Below are 16,833 nucleotides of genomic sequence, written 5' to 3'. Positions count from 1 at the left end.
TGCCGACCCCTGCTCTACCAGAATATGTGTTTTGAGCTATTCTATGAGTCGTATTTATGTGGCGCCTTCCTATTGGTTAATTGGTGTGTGGATGGCTGGTGATTGGCTGTGATTTCCTTGTGCTGCCAAGCTCCTAAGTACCTGATAAACTGGTTGCTAAATCAGCACTCCAGTTGGCGGAGGAGGGGCCCATTTTTTCCCACGCTTCCATCATTTCCTCGGCTGTTTTTGTACCTGCTCGGCTGACAATCTTAGTAGCTGTGAAATTGTATGCCTTTGTAATGAGTTCAGCTTTCCTCGTCTGACCGCCCGCTTGTATTCTTGCACGTCTGCACCGAGTTTTGCTTCCCTGCTGCTGTAACCATTTTATTTGAATCCGTTTGTTTGCGTTTGGGCAGGCTTCCAGAAACAAATTCAGAAGAGGAAAGCATCAGGCTCGGCAAAAGCAGGGAATGTGTGTGTGTGTGTGTGTGTTGGGGGGGGAGGAAATAGGCCAGATGGGTATGAAATTTTAAAATATGTCTTTGTTACATTCTCACAAAGAGCCAAGCAGGGTGTACAAATCTCTAGAGATCACCAAGTATAATTTCTTTATCATGTTCCATTTAAAATTTAATTATGTCATCTACAACAAGAGGCAATCTCAGAGCCAAAAGTAGGTCAGGCAGGGAACATCTTAACAATGTTCTAAGGATCTGCTACTCGGAGATTCTTTCTTTGATGTCTCGGCTTGAGCAAGGAAAGATTGATTGATGTGAATGGTGAGTGATGAAAAAAGCTGGACCCAAATCAAGGCTGCAGGCACCGGCCGTGTGTATAAAGCAAAGCACTAAAACGTGAAATCTTCCTTTCTCCTTCTTCATTTCTACACCATTTACAAGGGCAGGAAGAATGTGTGCTGAAAGGAAACCTCAAGCAGTAAAGCGACGGTTTAAAAAAAGAAATTCAGCTTAAGCATCCACTTCGGTCGTTTCGATTTTCATTATTTTATATCAGTTCTAACCTGGGTTGGCCCTCCTTTGCAAACCGCTTGTTCTGATTTTGCACGGTTTGGAGAAATGGCAAATTGGGCCACTTGCTGGCTCCGCCCATTTTTCAGGCCGTTTTCAGGTGGTTTTTGGTCCATTTTTCTGGGCAGGTTTTTTTGGGCCAAAATTGGCCCAAAAATCAGCCTGAAAATGGGTTATAAAACACCCCAAAACAGGCCATTTTGAAGCTGTTTTTCAGGCCAATATTGGCTCAATAAAGGCCTGAAAGCGGCCCAAAAATGCACACACACATGTATACATTTATGTATGTGTATACACGCGCGCGCGCGCACACACACACACACACATTGTTGGAGGGTTGAGAATAGCCGAGCATTTAAGTTCAGCAGTTATTCCAACTCAAGAAAAGCAACAAAATAAGGTAGAGAAGTCAAAGCTTTTATCAAAGCTCCCTGCATTTTGAAAATCCAGTATTTTATTTTATTTTTTGAAAAAGGGGAAAGAGGCGGCTGCTAGCTGACGGGTAATAAAGAATGCATTATAGTACTTTCCATCTATTTTCTGCCTCTATTTCTTACATGTATTGTATTCTAACATTTGCATTTTAGCTAACAAATGTCTTTTTATATACATGGTGTCATGCGGTGTAACCTACAAGCGGCGTTGGAAAATGGCAAGAAATGTGGCTACAGGTAATCATCCTCGACTTATGACCACAACTGAGTCCAAAATTTCTGTTGCTAAGCAAGATAGTTGTTAAGTGAATTTTGCTCCAACTTACAACCTTTCTTGCCACGGTTGCTAAGTGAATCACTGCAATTGCTGAGCTAGTAACACCGTTGTTAAGTGAATCTGGCTTCCCCCATTGACTTGGCTTGTCAGAAAGTCACTAAATGGGATCACGTGACCCCAGGACCCACCAGCAGTCATAAATATGAAGCAATTGCCAAATATCTGACTTTCATTCACATGACCTTGGGAGTGCTGGAAAGGACATAACTGTGAAAAATGGTCCTAAGTCACTTTTTTTCAGGGCTGTTGTAACTTTGAACGGTCACTAAATGAACTGTTGTAAATCGAGGTCTACCTGCATTTGCAAATGTTCGGTCATTCATTGACAATTCCTTTCATAGACCTCAATACTTCAATACCCAGAATCCCCAGTCAAACTCTTGCAAGGCTCTTAAACCAGGCTGGGGAATTCTGGGAGTTGAAGTTCACAAGTTTTAAAATGACCACATTTGGAAGCCCCTGTCCTCCCCTCTTTCCCTGAAAATAAGACCTCCCCGGATAATAAGCCCAATCCGGCTTTTGAACACATGCGCTAAAATAAGCCCTCCCCCGAAAATATTGCAACACAGCAGCAGCCATGAGGTGACCACGCTCGCCGCCTCCTGCACCTCAAAAATAATACTTCCCCCAAAATAAGGCCACGCTTATTTCGGGTGGGGGGGTCAAAAGAAAATAAGACCCTGTCTTATTTTCGGGGAAATACGGTAGATACAATCTTTATCAGTAGTGATGCATAAATATAAAATGTTGGAGATAATTCTTTCAGATTGCAAAAATAATATAATGAGATAGGTGATTCTATAAAGACATATTATTATTAAAAAGACAAATAAGGGTGAAATGGAATATGGGTACATATGTGAATCTAGTTTCTAGAATATTTGTATAAAACAAAGGAATATCAATTATAACTAAACAATACGATGTACAATGATAATAATGTATCTGTGTATGCTTGATGGATAATCTGTGACCTGATACACAATTGAAAGTGGCGATGAACAAATGCTTGCAACCTAGACATGCTGTATGTAATTGACAAGGGTTTTATGTTTCATGTTTTGTGTGTCTTTGTTTGTTTAAAAATAAAAAACTTTTTTCAAAAAAAGAAAGAAAGATAGTTCTGGTGCTTAGCCTAGGACAGTGATGGCAAATCTTTTTTGGCTCCCGTGCCAAAAGTGGGGGGAACACAGGGGGAGTCGTAATGCTATGCGTGTAAACCCCCCCCCCCCATGCATGCATGCCTGTGATCAGTGACAACCCCCCCACACACACTTTTGGCGTGGTTTTTTCTTTCTCCCCAGGCCCCAGAGGCTTTCTAGGAGCCTGGGGAGGGTGAAAATAGCCCACCCAACCCTTGAAGGGCGAAAAACGGACCTATGGGGAACCCAGAATTTCGGGAATGGTGACTTCCAGTTTGTCCTTAGGGCCGATTTTCGACCTCAGGAGCCTTTAGGGAAGCCTCCTGAAGGCTCTGGAGGTTGAAAATCGGCCCTATGGACAAACCAGAAGTCACGTTCCCGAACTTCCAGGTTCCCCATAGGTGCGTTTTTCACCCTTCGGGGCCTTCAGGAGGCTTCCCTGAAGGCTCCAGAGGGCAAAAACCAGCCCTACGATCAAACCGGAAGCGACTTCGGGTTTGTCCGTAGGGCCAATTTTCGACCTCCAGAGCCCACAGGGGCCTTCAGGCGGCTTCCTGGAAGGCTCCAGAGGGTGCAAAACGGCCCTATGGACAAACCGGAAGTGGTGCAGTGGTGAGAATGCAGCATTGCAGGCCAACTCTGCCCACTGCCAGGAGTTCAATCCTGACCGGCTCAAGATTGACTCAGCCTTCCCATCCTTCCGAGGTGGTTAAAATGAGGATCCAGATTGTTGGAGGAAATAGGCTGACTCTGTAAAGTACTTAGAGAGGGCTGTAAAGCACTGTAAAGCGGTATATAAGTCTAAGTGCTATGGCTATTAAGACTTGTTTTTCATTCTTATGATTGTTGCAGCCTCCCTATGGGCATCATGTAATCAAAATTCAGACACTTGGCAACTGACTCATATTTATGACAGTTGCTCTGTCCCGGGGTCATGTGATCCAGCGTTTGCAACTTCCTGATAAGGAAAGTCATTGGGGAAACCTGATTCACTTAATGGCCATGTTACCAATGCATGCACGAGCTTTGCAATTAGAACCTTAATTGATTTCTGACGCAAACACAACTGTTTATTTTTAATATATCCGTCGCCAGCTAATTGCCATCCCAAATTAGATTAACAATAGCCAGTGTAATTAAGGAGAATCGTCTAGAGAACCTCAAACTTGGATCTCCCCAATGGAGAAGCTTAACCAATATGCCACTGAATTCTGATGAACACCCCCCCCGCCCCCAGTTGAAGAAATACAACAGTTTCTGTGTCAAAACACAGGAAAAATGTTTTAAAATAGAAGCCTACCTTTGCAACGTGAACAAATTTAAAAAAATGCATCCTCAAAGTGTTATGATTCATTGTGATGATTCATTGGCAAATAAACACAATAAACACAATAATAACATCATCAGATGTTCCTTGTTGGGAGCAATAATAATTCCTTTGATTGGTTTTTTCTCCTTTCGCTGTTCCCGCTAGGCTTTTGCCCCCTTTAGAAATTCTTTCTCAACCCCGGCAACTTTTAAGATGGGGGGACTTCAACTCCCAAGATTCTCCAGCCAGTGTGGGGGATTCTGGGAGAGGCTGGCTGGGGAATTCTGGGAGTTGAAGTCCACGCATCCAGTTGCCGAGGTAGAGAAACACAGCTCTGAGGAATATCTTCTTCGGAGGGCGAATGGATTGACATAGGCTAGTGGAAACCTTTGCTTAAGACAGAAATAAAGGAACAATTTCACTTCTTCAATAATTTAAACCAAGGTCTTAACAATATCGCTTCGTTCCATAGATGTATAGTCTTCTGCCAATACTTGCCTGCCTGGTGTTAATGTATGTATGTATGTATGTATGTATGTATGTATGTATGTATGTATGTATGTATGTATGTGTGTTACAACCCCTGGTATGCCTAAATATGGGAGGAAGCTCACTACTCCCTCTTTCTGTCCTTCGGCTCATCACAGAAGACCATGCAGGCAGAAAACCATATTTTTATTTTTAATGTTGCCTTTTTATATTTGTGTTGTATTTGTACTGATAAATAAATAAAGGGAGAGTAGTATAGATCTATTTCGAGCTAATTAGCTCTCATCAGCTAGCCATACCCTTACTGGGATTTGAACCTGGGCTGTATTATATATTAGGCAGGAGTCTTAGCCACTAAGCCACAGGCTCTCCTTATCAGTTGAGCCAGGGAAATAGGTATGTATTTGTGTTTGCCTAATATGTAATACAGTCCAGGTTCTAATCCCAGTAAGGGTATGGCTAGCTGATGAGAGCTAAATAGCTTGAAATGGATCTATACTAGTCTCCCTTTATTTATTTATCAGCACAAATACAACACACACACACACACACACACACACACACACACACACACACACACACACATAATCATTGTAATTGTTGATATATTAGAAAGTGGCAAAATAGATGATTGAACACATGGTTGATATAATGTATAACAAGACACTGTTTCTGCTTATCTTTTATCTTTGTGAGATTTGTGAGATTTGGAGAGATTTCTACCTCTAGCATAAAGGAGCTGCCAAAATTTTTGTATATCCACTTACCCTTTCCCATAAATGTTTTAAAATCAATAAAATTCTTTTTTTTTAAAAAAACAACACACATATATATTCTTTAATGCTGTCTTTGGGACAGGAGTCTTGTAAAATTATATTTAATTTCCCACTTAGTTTGCACCCGGCTCATTCCCAACCCCCCCCCCCCCCCAGTCCAAATCAGAACAAGCATACTACCATTTGCACAATTCGGCAGCATAAAGATATCTTAAAGTTTATTTAATTAAACAACAAACATCAAAACATTCAACTGTCAACTTTGGGTGCAAAAGCAGGCAAGAACCAGGAGAGAGAGAAGGGGAGGGGGCGAGGTAGTGTTATAGAGGATAGATAGATGGGTGGATAGATGGGTGGATAGATAGACAGACAGACAATGTAGATAATTTCTATGGTATGAGAAAGATGGGATGGGATAGGATGGATAGATGGATAAAGAGATGAGAGATAGGAAATGATATATACACAAGCAGAACAGAGATGGAAAGGAGGACACCAGGTGATCCCTCCTCTGATCTGCAACACAAAGGAAAGAATTTGGTGGGTACGAAGACGAATCCAATGCGGAGAAAAGTATCCCATGCTTAGAAGAGGCTTTCAGGCTTCCTGCAGATGGAAACTTCCACCCACCCCCTCCTCAAGATGTCAGTCACAACCTAGAAAACAAAGGCCTGCCCTTTTTGTGCCTGCACAGGTAGTCCTCGACTTACAACTATTCCTCTAGCGACGATTCAACAGCACTGGAAAAAATATGACTTATGATCAGTCCTTACACTTAAAATTGTTGCAGCATCCCCACGGCCATGTGATCAAAAATGGGGCGCTTGGCAACCAGCATTGTTTTCAACTCTTGCATGGGTCCCAGGATCATGTGATCTTCATGCTGGCTGAGGAATTCTGGGAGTTGAAGTCCATGAATACCGGTTAAGGAATTAAGGATGTTGAAATCCAGAAATGCTGCCTGGGGAATTCTGGGACTTGAAGTCCATGAATACTGCCTGAGGAATTATGGGTGCTGAAATCCAGGAATACTGCCTAGGGAATTCTGGGAGTTGAAGTCCATGAATGCTGGCTGAGGAATTATGGGTATTGAAATCTATGAATCCTAGCTGGGGAATTCTGGAAATTTAAGTCCCCAAATACTGCCTGGGGAATTCTGGGACTTGAAGTCCATGAATGCTGGCTGAGGAATTATGGGTATTGAAATATATGAATCCTAGCTGGGGAATTCTGGAAATTTAAGTCCACAAATGCTGCCTGGGGAATTCTGGGACTTGAAGTCCATGAATACTGGCTGAGGAATTATGGATGTTGAAATCCAGGAATGTTACCTGGGGAATTCTGGGAGTTGAAGTCCATGAATACTGGCTGGGGAATGCTGGATGTTGAAACCCAGGATTGCTGGCTGAGGAATTATGGGTGTTGAAATCTACAAATGCTAGCTGGGGAATTCTGGGAGTTGAAGTCCACAAGTTGTCAGGCCTGGAAGCCATCTTTTACATTGGGCCTTCAGGCCTGCCACATTTTCTGCTGTGGGAAAATGGGAAGGGGGATTATATAGAGCATGGGGGATATATAGTCAAAATAACCTTCCTTTCTCAGAGAGTCAAGGACAACTTGCCCTGCAGCTGCGATGGTCTGACTGGGAGGCATCTCCAGTTTTGGATGGTGCCTGATTGGATCATGTGACGGACACGAGGGTGCTGGGCTTGGGCTTGGACTTTCATTTGGGTGGGGAAAACCTGGAAGCTTTCAGATTCGGGTTTTCCAAAATGTGCCAATATGACCTCTCTAATAAAATGGAACTTTGAGGAAACTCAAGCCTGGGAGTCTTCTTTCATTGGGGTGTGTGTGTGTGTGTGTGTGTGTGTGTGTGTCTTACTTGGAACCCTGACACAAAGGCTGCCTGGGGAATTCTGGGAGTTGAAGGCCACACATCTTTAAATTGATGTGAATCGAACTAGATTAGAACGGCAATTGCCACTGTGAGGTTGTGGATGCTGCCTACCCATTGCTAATTTTTTTTTAACAAATATCAACTCGTGGAGTGCAATTTCTAACAAGCCCCACTTTCTCCTCCACCTCGGGCCGGCTTGTATCACAAGTTTATTTCATGCCAGGCTTAAGGAGCTCATCATGTGAAAATAAATAAAGCATGGAGGGGGAAAAAAAAAGCAAATAACCAGGCTGACAGAATAATCAAGATTAGATTGCAGCGCCTCGGGAAGCTACAGAATCTTCTACCCGCCCGGCTTCTGCTTGTCAACTCCTTTGCCAATATATCATTCACGGATGTATCTATATTAAATAAGCCAGCCTAAAGGTCAGCGATCGGGAAGACACACGTTTGTGCGGGGTGGTGTGTCTTCTGCATTTTGTACACAGTGAGTTTACACCGAAAATGCCCGGAATGGGGATGGGTGAGTTTTGAACTCTGTAGATACTGCCAAACTTAACTAGCTGCTTGTCAAGAAAAACAAGCGTTGCTTATGAGCTGAGTTCAGAAAGATGGTCGGGTTTTCTTGGCCAGGAGAAAGGATTGGCAGATGCGTGACCATAGGGACGTAGACACACACATGGAAATGGTTGCAGGAATGGGGTACGTCTAGTCTAGGGAAAAGGAGGACTAGGCGTGACATGATAGCAGTGTTGCAATATTCAACAGATGAACAGAATAACAGCATCGGAAGGGGCCTTGGAGGTCTTCTAGTCCAACCCCCCGCTCAAGAAGGAGACCCTAACTTCCTTTTTTCCCCTCCAAGTTTCATTATTTTATTCATTAATATTTTGAGTATAGAACATTGTCAGGGTATTTTCAGGTTTCCGAAAGATGCCCTAATTGATTCATGAGCCTCGAGCCAAGTTTCAAAAGAAAACCAGTCATAATTTACAGAAGCAGAGTGTGTGCGCGTGTATATTATTATTATAATTACATTACACACACACACACACACACTGTATGTAATACATTTTAATACATATGTAACGTAACGATAATAATAATATAACATAGTTCTTTAGCTAACTTTCTCTTTGTATTGGCTTATTTATACTTCTATACTTATACAACTCTACTCGTTGATTGTCTTGGCGTATTTATAATTATGAATCATTTTTATAATTAATTCATACGTAGCAATGATCTTTCTTTGCCTAATTTCTACCTTTTGTCTCTAACCACTCGTAAAATCTATTTCATATCAAGTAATACTCTGTGTCCTCTTTATCTTTTATTTTTTAAGTCAGTCCATCCATTTCGGCACAATAAAATTTTCCAAATTATATCCTCTTCTGATGGGGTGTCCTCATTTTCTCAATAGCTGCCTCTACCTAGGATCGAACTGTCATGTAAATAATGCTTTGGTAAAAAATGGGTGCCACTAGGATTGTTTTCATCTTCTCACTGAAGTTCTGGATTGGTGAGAGAATACCTGGCAGCTTTTCCCAAACGAACCATTTCCCCCTTGGTGTGCAACCTTTTTACAAGAAAAAACTTACAAAGACAAAACATAAATTTGGTAGATATGATGTTCCAGGGTAGTTAGAGGAAGGATGAGAGAAAATGTTATGAGCTGTCACAGACTTAACTAGTACAAGCCTGTAAGAGACTTCCAAAGTTCTTCCTTGATTGGTAAATAGCATAAAATTCAGAGAAATTCAGAATAGGAAGAATGTGAAATTTCCTATAAGCAATTTAGAGTCCACTTGCCCAAACTTTTTAAAGAAAGTAAGATGGTTGAATTGTATATCTAGTTGGAAAAGATGAAAGGAGGCCAAAGGAGGCCAAATAACTAAGTTCTACTACTAGGATTTGTTCCCATGTCTTAAATTATCAGCTTGAGCCAAAGCGCAGTTTCATCAAATATTATCTGTGGCTGCATCCATAAAGTTACAAAATGGAGGGTTTAAAAAAAAAAATTTGTGAAGGAAGTGCATATCTCTTTTGCCTCCCCTCTCCTCTGACTCAAAAAAATATTATGCCTGTTTTGGAAACACAAAAGAACACGGAGTCCAGGTTTAATCAGCAGAGATAATACGGAAATGATCCCACGTGCTTAAAAGCATTCGTGCCGAGTCTACTCTGCCATTCCCAAAGTGCTGGAAAAGTATTTACTGTTTTAAGAGATTCACACCCACATGAACCTTTCAATACCCTTCTGCTTGTTGAAAGAGAGAATGACCGGGGGGGGGGGGGGGGGGGGGGAGGGACGAAGGAGGGAGGGAGGGAGGGAAGGAAAGAAAGAAGGAAGGATTAGAAAGGAGGGAGGGAGGGAGGAAGAAAGGAAGGGTTAGAGAGGAGGGTAGGGAGGGAAGGAAGGTTAAAGAGGAGGGAGAGAGAAGGAGAGGAAGGGAGGAAGATAGGAGGTTTAAAGAGAAGGGAGGGAGGGAGAAGAGGGAGAGAGGAAGGAAGGAAGGAGGGAGAGAGGATTAAAGAGGGACAGAGAGGGAGGGGGAGGGAGGGAGGTTTAAAGAGGAGGGAGAGAGGGAGGGAGGAAGGAAGGAAGGAGGGTTAAAGAGGAAGGAGAGAGGGGGAGGGAGGAAGGAGGGAGGATTAAAGAGGAGGGAGAGAGAGGGAGGGTGGGTTCAAGAGGAGGGGGAGAGATGGTTAAAAAGGAGGGACAGAGGGAGCAAGGAATGAGGGAGAGTTAAAGAGGAGGGGGAGAGAGAGGGTTAAAGGGGAGGGAAGGAGGGAAGAAGGAAGGAAGGAATGGAGGGAGGGAAGAAGGAAGGAAGGAAAAAGAAATGGAGAGAGGGAAGAAGGAAGGAAGGAAGGAAAGAAGGAAGGAAGGAAGGAGAAATGGAGGGAGGGAAGAAGGAAGGCAGGAAGGACCCGACACCACAAGCAGAACACCTGAAAGCAAGCTGAAGTTCCCTGTGAAGACTTCCAAGCCTGAACCTGGCAGTCGCTCCCCTGGGATGTTCGCAAAGCAACATCGTGGCAATTAAAACGAAGCGATTAAAACAAAAGTACACAGATCACCTCTTGTTGAAAGAGCCCACTCTACAGATGCTTCTGTCTAAAGCACACACTTTTTTTCTTAATGACTGTTTCTTTTAGAAATGGCCTCTCCCTCTTCCCACCCACCCACTCACCCATCCAAACCCCCCTTCCAAACGTGTGACAGGCTGTCTTGGATGCATCACTTAGCAAAGCAGCTCTTTGGCTCCAACAAACAGATCTGGGTTAGCAGAACAGCTTGCTTACCTTGGTAAGATTCCAGATAACTCTGTGGCAGTCTCACTACAAGGAAATAGAGAGACAGAGAGAGAAGGAGTGAGTGAGTGAGATAGAGAAAGAGAGAATGTAAGAGAAAGAAAGAGAAATAATAAGAGAGAAAGAGAGAGAAAGAATGTGTGTGTGAGAGAGAATGTGTGTTTGATAGAGAGAATGTGAGAGAAAGAGAGAGAAGATGAGAGAAAGAGAAAGAGAGAATGCGTGAGAGAGAATGTGAGAGAGAATGTGTGTTTGATAGAGAGTGTGTGAGAGAAAGAGAAAGAGAATGTGTGTGAGAGAATGTGTGTTTGATAGAAGAGAGTGTGAGAGAAAGAGACAATGTAAATGAAAGAGAGAGAATGTGAGAGAAAGAAAAGGAGAGAATGTATGAGAGAGAATGTGTGTGAGAGAGTGAGAGAAAGAGATTGTGTGTTTGATAGAGAGAAGGTGAGAGAAAGAGAGAAGGTGAGAGAAAGAGAAAGAATGTGTGTGAGAGTGAAAAAAAGAGAACATGTGTTTGATAGAGAGTGTGAGAGAAAGAGAGAAGGTGAGAGAAAGAGAAAGAGAGAGAATGTGTGTGTGAGAGAGAATGTGTGTTTGATAGAGAGAGTGTGAGAGAGAAAGAGAGACAATGTAAAAGAAAGAGAGAATGTTTGTTTGATGGAGAGAAAATGTGAGAGAAAGAGAGAGACAATGTAAAAGAAAGAGAATGTGAGAGAAAGAGAGACAATATAAAAGAAAGAGAGAATGTGAGAGAATGTGTGGAGAGAGAGAAAGAGAAAATGTGTGTGTTTGATAGAGAGAATGTGAGAGAAAGAGAGACAATGTAAAAGAAAGAAAATGTGAGAGAAAGAGAATGTGTGGAGAGAGAGTGAGAGAAAGAGAAAATGTGTGTGTGATAGAGAGAATGTGAGAGAAAGAGAGAGAGAGAGAGAGAAGGGGGGAGAGAAAAAAGAAACTTCATTAGTATTCAAATGTGTTTAATCCTAATAAGTAAGAAAATTCACAAGAACTGCAGATATACATTAACAACATTCGGGCTTTCATTAGCAATATTTCCACACTTCATCTCGTTCAAATGCTCTCCGGATTAACAAAGAAACTCTTCTTTTCCTTCCCTTCAATTCCTGGGGGATGGGCTTTAGTGTGCATGCATGTGTGTGTGTGTGTGCTGAGAACGCTAAAACACTACAGAAAAACAATTGTGCAAAGAGCAAGAGAAAGAATGCTTTGGTTTTTCAAAACTAAAAACCCTCAAAACCAAAATAATAATAATAATAATCAAAACAATTCCTCCAAAATTATTGATAAGAATGGCTAAGGGAGAAGAACCTTTGCTAGAATCATTCCTTAAACTATCGCAAGATTCATTTTGGAGGCTGTTTTACACTTCTCTCCATGTACGTAGGATGTGAATCATATTATAACACATCATGGTCCTATTTTTTTGGGGTGGTGGTGGTATGATTTCATACATACTTGCTCAATAAAAAAATAACAGAGATAAACGAAGAGAAAGTAAAGGAACTGACATTTTGGCCACACGCTACAGTATTGGAATCCGCTGGGTTTGTCAGAAAGTTGAAAAACAAAAATAAGAATTTAGGAACTGATCTTGTTTATCCTGGATGGCACTTTTCGTAACCGTAGGTGGGAATTCTTAACATTCTTTGCATTTTTTCAGCTAGGAGGGGGATGAGTTATGTAACACCGTGACATTAAATGAAATAAAGATGATTTTTAAATGATCTTTTTTTAAAGAAAAAAAAACCCACCGCATTTAATATAGCTGAAATCTCTGGAGATGTCAAGACATTACAAGATATCATATGTTCTCATTCAAAGTTTATAAGATCTTATAGAAAATATAGTACAGGTAGTCTTCCATTTACCACAACAATTGAGCTCAAAATTTCAATTGCTAAGCAAGGCAGTTGTTAAGTGAATTTTGCCCCATTTTACAAGCTTTCTTGGCCCGAGGTCACCCAGCTGTCTTTCATGCCTAAAGCGGGACTAGAACTCACAGTATCCTGGTGATTGGCCCAAGGTCACTCAGTTGTCTTTCATGCCAAAAGAGTAATTAGAACTCACAATCTTCCATTTTCTAGCCTGGTGCCTTAACCATTACCACCAAAATGTCTCAATTAATTAGATAACATTAATTGCTCAGGCAGGAAACTTTATACCATTTCAGACAAATGGTTGTCCAATCTCTTCTTAAAAACTTCCAGTGTTGGAGCATTCACAACTTCTGGAGGCAAATTGTTCTACTGATTAATTGTTTTAACTGTCAGGAAATTTCTCCTCAGTTCTAAGTTGCTTCTCTCCTTGATTAGTTTCCACCCATTGCTTCTTGTCCTTCCCTCTGGTTCTTTGGATAATAGCTTGACTCCCTCTTCTTTGTGGCAACCCCTGAGATAGTGGAAGACTGCTATCATGTCTCCCCTACTCCTTCTTTTCATTAAACTAGACATTCCCTGTTCCTGAAACCGTTCTTCATATGTTTTAGCGTCCAGTCCCCTAATGCTCTTTGTTGCTCTTCTCTGTACTCTTTCTAGAGTCTCCACATCTTTTTTACATCGTGGCGACCAAAACTGGATGCCGTATTCCAAGTGTGGCCTTACCAAGGCGTTATAAAGTAGTATTAACACTTCACATGATCTTGATTCTAATATCTTCTTTTCATGTACACCTATTCGTATACCACTGTAGCATACATGGAATTTGCTTGTCTGTCCTGACACAAATGCCACAAAAACCTGCCAGTGTGTCAGCAGAAGCTCCTGATATGAACAACGTGAGCTGTTGAGTCACATATCCCGAAGCAAACAATCACTGGCTTAATTGTATTAGAATCAAAATGTCACCATATGGGTCGATCTAATTCTCACGTTAGAACTGTGCCCCAGAGAAGAGTCAATTACCATGGAGGTCAAATTCAGAAACTCTGTTGGTGACTTAGAACTACCTGGCCTTAAAAAAATGAAACAAAACATCTAAAGTTGAAAAGGTGAGGTCCGTTCTCCCCTTGTAGCTACTCAAACTAGAGGTACTTGAATATTTGGAAAGGAAGACATGACTACTCTCCCAATGGGTGTCCATCTCAGCTACTCTAAGAGAATTTATTCAGAATTGCTAAACCTCATCCAGCTTTACTTTCCCTCTCTCTGCTTCAAAAATTGCACGGAAGTCAGGTTGCCAATAAATCTAAACGAAAATCCAGAAAGTCTGAAAAAAGCACCTTTGGGACAACCATGACCTGAATGACTGAGAATCTCCATAGACATCCAAATGACCACTAGATGGCAGGAGAGACAGTTCGCTATGTCTCTTGACTGTCCTCTAGTGGCGGTTCAAAATTCTGCAGCTACATATGGCAGCTTTTCACAACCTGCCAACCCCATCTTGGTCTAATTCAGCGATGATGAACCTTTTTGGCACCAAATGTTGGCCACCTGGTCTTTATGTTACCAAGAATAGGCGGCCAGTGTGTGCATGTGCACTGGGGCCAGATGGTCTTCGGGTTTCACGCACTCCGGTGTGCGCGAACACCAGCTGTCCAGTGTGCATGTGCATCTCAGAAACCAGAAGAGCAGCTGGTGATGGCACACGTGCCCACAGAGAGGGCTCTGCGTGTCACCTCTGGCACGCGTGCTACAGGTTCGCCATCACGGGTCTATTTCATTCAATAACCTCAATCAACCTCCTGTTTCCTCTCTGCCTTTCTCTGTTCCACTTTCTCTTGTCAGACCTGGAAGCCATCTTTTCCCTTTCTGGATTTCAGGCCTGCCACATTTTCTACTGTAGAAAAATGGGAGTGGGGGGGATGATACAGAGTGTGGGTGATATGTAGCCATAACAACATTCTTTCTCAGAAAGTCAAGGTCAACTGCCCCTGCAGCTGTGATGGGATGACTGGGAGGCATCTCCAGCATTGGACGGTGTTTGATTGGACCGTGTGATGGACATGTGGGTGCTGGGCAGGGACTTGAACTTTCTTTTGGGTGGGGAAAACCGGGAAGCTTTCAGATTCGGGTTTTCCCAGATGTGCCAATATGACATCTCTAAATAACATGGAACTTTGAGGAAACTCAAGCCTTGGTGTCTTCTTTTGTTGGGGGGGGGAGGGTGTTACTTGGAAACCTGACACCTCCCTTTCCTTGGCTTAATTAACCACCCTAAATTTCCTTCAATTCCATGAAATTTCAAGCAAACTCAGATGGAAATGTTTCTAATTCCTGATATACGAGACCAAACACATCATCATCACTCAAGTTGGATTCACATCTGATCTGCGTTACTGAAAGACAATACAGGTAGCCCTCGACTTACGGCGACAATTGAGCCCCAAATTTCCATTGCTAAGCAAGACAGTTGTTAAATGAATTTTGCTCCGTTTTGTGGCCACCGCTGTTAAGTCAATCGTTGCAGTTGTTAAGTTAGTAAGTGAATTGGGCTTCCTCATTGACTTTGCTTATCAGAAGGTCACAGAAGATCATGTGACACTGCAACCGTCCTAAGTACATGCCAGTTGCCAAATGTCTGAATTTTGATCACATGACCATGGGGATGCTGTAACGGTTGTACGTGTGAAAAACCGTCATCGGTCACCTTTTTTTCAGTGATGTTGTAATTTCATCAGCGAAGCGATGAAATTGTCTCACATTTATGACCGGCTGCAGTGTCTTACGGCGATTTGCTACCTTTTTTTTTGCCAATTTTCAGCAAAAAAATACCCATGGATTCACACAATCACTGTTAAGGTTCCATGTAACACACCCAACAAAAGAAGACGTCAAGGCTTAAGTTTCCTCAAAGTTCTCTTTTATTAGAGATGTCATATTGGCACATCTGGGAAAACCTGAATCTGAAAACTTCCAGGTTTTCCCCACCCAAATGAAAGTTCAAGTCCCTGCCCAGCACCCACGTGTCCATCACATGTTCCAATCAGGCACCATCCAAAACTGGAGATGCCTCCCAGTCACACCATCGCAGCTGCAGGGCAAGACATCCTTCACTCTCTGAGAAAGGAAGGTTATTTTGACTATAAATCTCCCATACTCCATACAATCCCCTCTCCCATTTTCCCACAGTAGAAAATGTGGCAGGCCTGAAGGCCCAATGTAAAAAATGGCTTCCAGGTCTGACAATCGCACTGCTCACTTAACAACTTCGGATTGGCTTAACGACTGTCGTAAAACTGGTGATAAAAAAATCAAATCCCGTTCAACGTTATGACTGCGATAATTTATGATGAAAATCCCAAACTCAATTGTGGTTGTACAACTCCACCATCTCGGAGGTGAAATATAATAGTTGCAAGGTTTGGCTTTATTCCAGATTTCCTACTTTGGGAGAACGAGAGAAAGCTTCCAAGATAATCTGCAACCAGGAAAAGCATCTGGAAATAGAGAGGCAAAGGAGATACATCCCTGTCACATTTAAACTCTGCTATTTCCAGCTGTTCCCCTCACAAAATTTATGGTGGTTTCCATGCCTAAATATGGACATTCACACACTGTCCCCACTAGCCTTCTCCTGTTGCTGTTGTCTGTCAAATTCAGCATGATTTTGCTTGCAATTAACAGAACCTAGATAAGAGGGTAGAAGAGGCGCCAGCCCAATTTACAGACGGCACAAAACTGGAGAGATTGTTCAGAAGACAAGCACAAAGTTCAACAACAACTTTATCTGGGACAGTCTGTGTTGGGTTACAATGGTGTTTGACAAACTTGATAACTTTAAAATAGGTAGACTTCAACTCCCAGAATTCCCCAGCCAACAGGGCTGGCTGGGGATTTCAAGGAGTTGAAGCCCACATATCTTAAAGCAGGAGTGTCCAAACTTGGGAACTTTAAGACTTGTGGACTTCAACTCCCAGAATTCCTCAGCCAGCTGGCTAGGGAATTCTGGGAGTTGAAGTCCACAAGTCTTAAAGGTTCCCAAATTTGTACACCCCCGTCTGAAAGAAACACTGGGCTAGAAGATCTCCTGGGTACCTTCTAGCCCCATGCCTCTATGATTCTGGCCAAAGAGCTTTGGAGAATAAATTGACTCCCTCTTTGTGCTGCCCCTCAAATATTGGAACCTTGCGATCATTCCCCCCCCCCCCACCTCTCAT

General features: G+C 42.4%; 1 protein-coding gene across 17 annotated transcripts in view; it reads right to left on the bottom strand.

Moving 5' to 3' along the window:
• The window catches only part of CELF2 (CUGBP Elav-like family member 2), an 834,627-nt gene that overhangs the window by 748,290 nt on the left and 69,504 nt on the right, over positions 1-16,833 (bottom strand). For all 17 annotated transcript variants that reach the window (XR_014175745.1, XM_081957836.1, XM_081957842.1 and 14 more), the window contains exon 2: positions 10,704-10,739. Coding sequence is in view for 16 of the 17 variants with exons in the window: in XM_081957836.1 (XP_081813962.1) it covers positions 10,704-10,739 (36 nt within the window). In the remaining variant the exon portion in view is untranslated. The remainder of the gene's footprint in view (positions 1-10,703; positions 10,740-16,833) is intronic.

The sequence above is a fragment of the Natrix helvetica genome, assembly GCF_964273705.1.
Source record: "Natrix helvetica genome assembly, chromosome: 6".
Lineage (NCBI taxonomy): Eukaryota > Metazoa > Chordata > Lepidosauria > Squamata > Natricidae > Natrix > Natrix helvetica.
This window is presented reverse-complemented; position numbering and strand designations above follow the sequence as displayed.